Source organism: Raphanus sativus, unplaced genomic scaffold (assembly GCF_000801105.2).
Source record: "Raphanus sativus cultivar WK10039 unplaced genomic scaffold, ASM80110v3 Scaffold4486, whole genome shotgun sequence".
Lineage (NCBI taxonomy): Eukaryota > Viridiplantae > Streptophyta > Magnoliopsida > Brassicales > Brassicaceae > Raphanus > Raphanus sativus.
In genome coordinates this window covers 1-6100 of record NW_026619788.1, presented here as the reverse complement: position 1 = coordinate 6100, position 6100 = coordinate 1, and the positions used below count along the sequence as shown (strand labels likewise).

Below are 6100 nucleotides of genomic sequence, written 5' to 3'. Positions count from 1 at the left end.
AGTATGTGTGTGTGTGTGTGTGTATATAAACATGGTTTATAAATTTTTAGTCTTCAGATGTAAGTAATGGAGGATTCAGAAAAAAGGATAAGACACTACAGTAGCAAACACAAAATCCTTCTCGTCGGAGAAGGAGACTTCTCTTTCTCACTATGTCTAGCTTCAGCTTTTGGCTCGGCCACAAACATCACAGCGACCTCACTCGATTCAGAAGGTACTTATCAAAACTTTATATATGAACATATATATAATCACCCCACTAGCATGATCATCGTTAATCATCAAAGTGTTACATATGTAGATGAATTGAGCAAAAAATATATGGATGCGATGGTTAACGTACGCATGTTGACGAGATTCGGGTGCGATGTCCAGCATGAGGTTGACGTGCACACAATGAGCTTCGACCACTGTCTGAGCCTGAGGCGCTATGACCGCATTGTATTCAACTTCCCTCACGCAGGGTCTCGTTTCTTCGGACGTGAATTTTCCTCTAACGCCATCGAGTAAATAAATATGTTTTCTTCATTAAGTTTTTTTTATTTATAGTTTTGGTGTAAGTGATTTTGATCAACGTAGTAATGAAACAATGGTGTTTTGGGTCAGGGGCCATCGAGTGCTAGTTCAGGGGTTCCTTGAGAACGCTAAGGAGATGTTAGAAGAGAACGGGGAGATTCATATCACACACAAGACAACGTATCCGTTCTCCGATTGGGAGATAAAGAGTCTAGCTAAAGCAGAAGGTTTAAAGCTGGTTAAGGAGTCAAAGTTCGAGCTTAGTCATTATCCTGGTTATACCAACAAGAGAGGTAGTGGGGGACGTCGGAGTGATGATTACTTTCCCGTTGGAGAATGTTCTACTCTCATGTTTATCCAAAAGAGAAAACATTGATCCAACTCCAACCCCATCTCCAAATTTAAGCCAAAAAAAACTCCAACCCCATCTTCTCTAGATTTCAATCTATTTTATCATCGTAATTTATAATTTATTATGATTTCTGATAATGCTTCTTCATGTGGTGATGCAATGCTAATCATTAGTTAAAATCTATGGGTTTCAATCAATTACTAGATATTATTCCATCTACTTCAATATATAAGTTGTTTTGAATTTTATTTTTGTTTGTTTTCAAAGTCGAATAAAAATGAAATGATTAAATACTATTTTTCTAAAAAGTCATAAACAAAATTTGAAATATATATTATTTTTAACTAAATGTTGAAGACAAAAACTTATTTATTTTAATATTTATGGTATTAGCCAATACAACGTATAATTTGAAACGAAGTGAATAGACCTAAAAACATTGAAATGAAAATTATTAAAGTCATACGTCTTTTCATTCACTACACTAAATGTTAAAAATATCATCTATACTATACCTAATTACTTAAAAGATGCTGAGTCACAAATTATCAAATATATATGTTTTACATAAAAACTTGAAAAAATGAAATTCAACTAATGAAAACCATCTTAGAAAATGGAGTAAATGAAGTACATATTTTTTTTTCTCTAGCAAGTCATAAAAAAAACTAAACTGGTGGAGATTCAAACTTTAGTTATTTGTTGGTCCAAAGATTTTTTTAAGAAAAAATAAATATTTATATTTAGGGGTTGAGATCCAAATTATATTATTAAATAATGCCATGGTTAATGCATCCAAGTTAGAAATTTAGTAAACTAAGACCATAAGTATCGCACGTCCCCTAACAAGTCCTTAAGGTGGTTTGACGTGGGTCCTACCATTAAAAGTCCTAGACTTCTCTCATATGTCCTTAAATAAGAATCGTCCTAATTGTTGTCCTTAACTGTTTGTGGGCCCCACTGATATGTGGTGGCCCACAATTGGTTTATTTTAATTTTTTTTTTTTTTGAAAAAAAAACAGAAAACGACAAGGAAAAAAAAAAGTTTAAGAACCCACAGCAATATTGATGCCCTAATAAATGGAAAAGATGAAAAAGTAATACGTAAATATCAAGAAAACATAATTCCAAAATGACATGGATACACGTCGAAAGAATGGAACATAGAACTGTTAATTTTTTGTCATCCATACGACATGGACACACGTTAGATGAATGTATATTATTGTTATCACCATTCAGAGTCTGGAGACCAATCCAAAATCTCCTTTTAGTCTCGACATGGCTTGCCAAAAGGCTCTTTTCGAGAAGCAAATTCTCGACTTGTATAACCAAATCTCCAATCTCGAGAGCCTTAAACCTTCCAAAAATGTCGACACTTCATTCCAACAGCTCATGTCCATATGCTTGCCCACAGAGACAAACATCGACGTCGAGAAGTTGTGCCCAAAAGTCCAAAACATCAGAACGAATCTCATCAAACTACGTAGTGAAGCTATAGGGTATTCAGAGCAATACTTCTCTACAGTCTTGGGATCTCTCGAAGACAACCCGCTTCGCCATTTAGATCTCTACCCTTACTACACCAACTACCTCAAACTGAGCAAGGTCGAGTTTGATCTCCTCACGCTACACACGAGCCATGTCCCAACCAAGATCGCGTTCGTTGGTTCCGGTTCGTTGCCCTTCACATCCATCATCTTAGCTAAGTTCCACCTCCTAAACACGACGTTCCACAACTTTGACATCGACCCTCAAGCCAATTCCCTCGCCTACCAACTTGTCTCACGTGATCCTGATCTTTCCAGTCGCATAATCTTTCACACAATGGATGTACTCAACGCCACGGACATTCTCCGTGACTACGAGGTTGTTTTCTTGGCATCTCTTGTTGGGGTTGATAAAGAAGCAAAATTCAAAGTCATTGAACACTTGGAGAAACACATGGCTCCTGGAGCTCTTCTCATGCTTAGGAGTGCTAAAGGCCTTAGAGCGTTCCTGTATATAGACGTTGATCCTTGTGATCTAAGAGGTTTTGAGGTCTTGGAGACTTATCACCCGTCGTTGTCAGATGGGTTTGTGAACTCGGTTATGGTCGCACGCAAACTCAGCGATTGATTTATTTCGAGCGGTGTATATTGGAACTTGATCGGTGCTGATCTTTTTTATTTATTAAAAATGATTGTTAACAAACCTAATTTCTCAATAAATTATAGGTAACTGCGCTTTTTCGTTTGAACATTGTACATGTAACTACGTTTCTTTTTCTAAACACCATTAGTGTGAATGTTTGTTAGAGTAGTTTGCATCTTAATTTTTTTGATATGTTTGTTAGAGTGGTTTGTATCTTAATTTTTTGATATGTTTGAAATATATTGAGAGGATACGTAGTGTTATTTCTACAAGCTATGCAATACTTAATTTGTGATCATTTTTGCAAATTCCCCACGAATTAGAGGATCAAATTAAATGTGTATATCATATTTAAATCAAATAATCATAGTACAAGTATGGCAACATCTCTCTTTTAAAAAAAAGTATGGCAACATCTTGACAAAGAAAAAACACCAGAAACGGAATCATCTTGCTGGCTCGACCCAACAACAGGATCCAAGTTGGTGATGATTATTATAATTCGATTATTCAAAATTTCTGTATACACTTAGTTATATAAGAAACTAAAGGCATTCCACGTTTTGCTGTGCCATATTGCAAAAGACATAATTATATATGGTAAGGTTCTAATTATTTCGAAATGTAATGTACTATTAGTTAGTTACGATTAGGTGTATATGGAATCAATTCAACTAACTAACATATATACGTACTATCATTAATTATATTTTTGTAAAGGGACAGTTGTATATATATGTTGTAGCTTTAAGAAACTATACAAAATCATAAATATATGTTAGTAGAAATGAAAATAGTCAACTAAAAAAATTAGAATTACCACTTCAGAAAAAAAACGAAAAATCAGCTCTAGGAATTTGCATATATATGATATATCAGGTATATCTTTTTTTCTGCTTGTATAACACATATGCAGAAAACTGTGATAAAAAAAAACAGGTCAAGATTGGAGCCTTTACTTTTATAACAATGCAGATGCTGATCTACCTCATGCGACTCATTCTTACTAGTTCAAAACTGTGATTTATTCTAATGATCTAGTCCTCTTTATCTCTTTCGCTAGATCTGTCTTTGACAATTTCTTGACTAAATCTTGTTGCTAGTTGTGTTTCTCTCGCTGTCCTGATAGTGATTACTGATTATATAGATAATGCCTCTTTGTCTCCTATATATTCTGCTTGACTGTTTCTATTTATTATTTTAAGAAGTTGTGTTGAAAAAAAGAGAAAGAAAGAACATAGTACCTCCCCATATAAAATCAACAAATGTTGGACTATAAGCAATTTGGTGCCAATACAATTACATGCCACAAAACAAAGAAATATAAAGAATCCAAAGTAAATATAGAAAAACATCAACGAACGGAAGCATATACTATAGCAATGAAGCATAGAAGCATTATGTAAAAGCAAAACCATAGGGGTCCATTCTGATGATGAGTGTCCATATCGGTCCTAAAACGCAGCGTTTGGTGAGTGTTTTGTAAACAAATAGCGAAGCGATTGAAGAAAAACAAACCGAAAATAGGAAGCGGGGGCCCAAGTCAAGGAAAGGTTGGTGGTAGTAGCCTCAGAAAAGAAATGATTAAAGAGGAGGAATCCAGCTGGATCCAGACCTTCTAAGTCAGTAAGAAGCTTCTTGTAATAAAAGGGAGAGACAAAGGGGCGGTAATAAAAAGGAAGGAGAATCAAAAAAAAAAAACTTGTGTCGTTGCGTTGAAGGGTAAAAAAAGATACAACTCCGTAGAAAATCATCATTTTCTCGACAGTCCCCCACACACAGCTAGTAGCTTATATAGGCCCAAAACCACCGACGTGTGTAGTAAATTTGATTTTGAGGGCTTAAAACTCTCTATTTGTGTGTGTGTGCCAGATTCACTCACTCTCTTCCTCTTCTCCGCCGCCTCAAGACCTCATCGGTCTCCGTCTTCTGTATCTTCTTGAAAGATTCTCTCAGTTGTTTCTGCCAGGGCATAGATAAGTCTGTGAAGTAGTAGCTGATGATGATGATGACTTCACTCGGTGGTGGTGGTGGTGGAGGAGGAGGAGGAGGAGGTGGTGGTGTTGGACCTGTCGGTGGAGGAGGGAGATTTATGCCGTATCCACCGCCTCTTTCTATGCCTCCGTCGGCTCCTCAGTCACCTAACTTCTCTGGTGGTCTCCGATCACAGCCTTCTTCTTTCCTCGTTGAGCAGGAGAAGTATATTCAATTTCTTTTTTTTTATTTCTTTTTGTTTTTGTCTTAGTAGTTGACTTGTTTTCTCGATCTTAGCTTCCATACACTTTCAACTTATTGGATCCTGAGCTTCTTTCTTTTTTAAAAGTTCTCATCGCTAATCTGTTTTGGTTACTGTTAATTGTATGGAGATCTGTGTTTTCTAATCTCTGATTTTTCGATATGCCTGAGTTGAGCTCTTCCCTGCCTACCACTGCAAATTAAACTCTCTTTTTTTTTTATAGCTCAATCTACTTGAAATCTTCACTTGTCTTTGGTAAACTCATATACTTGCTATTTAAACTTGATAATAACTTGATAAATCCATACTCCATAGTATCTTACAGAATCATTGGTGTTTGTTTTACTTTTGTTGACATTGTGTCTTTACTGATGGGAGATTAAGTAACCTAGTTCACCCTACATTTGATCCTAATTTTTTTAGAGTGAGGATTTGCTGGAAAAAAAAAAGAATTTGACATTTTGTGATTTGTTGAGAGTGGATCTGCTTGGTGGTCTCTTGTGTGTTCAAAGGTTCTATACTGATATTGTTTAAATCTGTGATTTTTTTCCCTTTTGACAGGTATCTTTCTGAGTTACTTGCAGAGCGTCAGAAACTTACGCCCTTCTTACCTGTTCTTCCACATGTCTGCCGACTCATGAACCAAGGTCAGCCTCCATACTTGTTATAATAAAAAAGACCATAATATTATCGTTTACTATGATCTTCTTCTACAATTCTTTACGTTTCATGCTTTAGAGAGCTACTGTTTTTTGTACATTTGATCAAAACATTTAGCTAGCTGTTAGAAATATAGGACAATTTAACTTGTACGGTTCTTTAACTAAGATATTGTTTCTGTCCAAAGAGACAAATCAGTCTTT

General features: G+C 35.7%; 3 protein-coding genes across 3 annotated transcripts; all 3 read left to right on the top strand.

Moving 5' to 3' along the window:
- The first annotated feature begins 305 nt into the window (after positions 1-305).
- Positions 306-937, top strand: LOC130507417 (uncharacterized protein At4g26485-like). The gene is made up of 2 exons (XM_057002133.1): positions 306-506; positions 607-937. Exons 1-2 carry the CDS (start codon positions 322-324, stop codon positions 890-892), a joined length of 471 nt encoding a protein of 156 aa, XP_056858113.1. The 5' UTR covers positions 306-321; the 3' UTR covers positions 893-937.
- Positions 938-2124: 1187 nt separating this feature from the next.
- Positions 2125-3249, top strand: LOC130507416 (nicotianamine synthase 2-like). The gene has a single exon (XM_057002132.1). It carries the CDS (start codon positions 2150-2152, stop codon positions 2984-2986), a length of 837 nt encoding a protein of 278 aa, XP_056858112.1. The 5' UTR covers positions 2125-2149; the 3' UTR covers positions 2987-3249.
- A 1458-nt stretch (positions 3250-4707) lies between these two features.
- LOC130507415 (KH domain-containing protein At4g26480-like) lies at positions 4708-6085 on the top strand. Its single transcript, XM_057002131.1, has 2 exons — positions 4708-5200; positions 5799-6085. The coding sequence occupies exons 1-2, from the start codon at positions 5001-5003 to the stop codon at positions 5905-5907; spliced, it is 309 nt and encodes a 102-aa protein (XP_056858111.1). The 5' UTR covers positions 4708-5000; the 3' UTR covers positions 5908-6085.
- Positions 6086-6100: the final 15 nt, after the last annotated feature.

Bases quoted from the DNA above. Each gene is read 5' to 3' on its own strand.
- LOC130507417 (XM_057002133.1), top strand. From the start codon at position 322: ATGGATGCGATGGTTAACGTACGCATGTTGACGAGATTCGGGTGCGAT. The intron at 507-606 runs GTAAATAAATAT...GTTTTGGGTCAG, and splicing joins TTTTCCTCTAACGCCATCGA to GGGCCATCGAGTGCTAGTTC.
- LOC130507416 (XM_057002132.1), top strand. From the start codon at position 2,150: ATGGCTTGCCAAAAGGCTCTTTTCGAGAAGCAAATTCTCGACTTGTAT.
- LOC130507415 (XM_057002131.1), top strand. From the start codon at position 5,001: ATGATGATGATGACTTCACTCGGTGGTGGTGGTGGTGGAGGAGGAGGA. The intron at 5,201-5,798 runs GTATATTCAATT...CCCTTTTGACAG, and splicing joins TTCCTCGTTGAGCAGGAGAA to GTATCTTTCTGAGTTACTTG.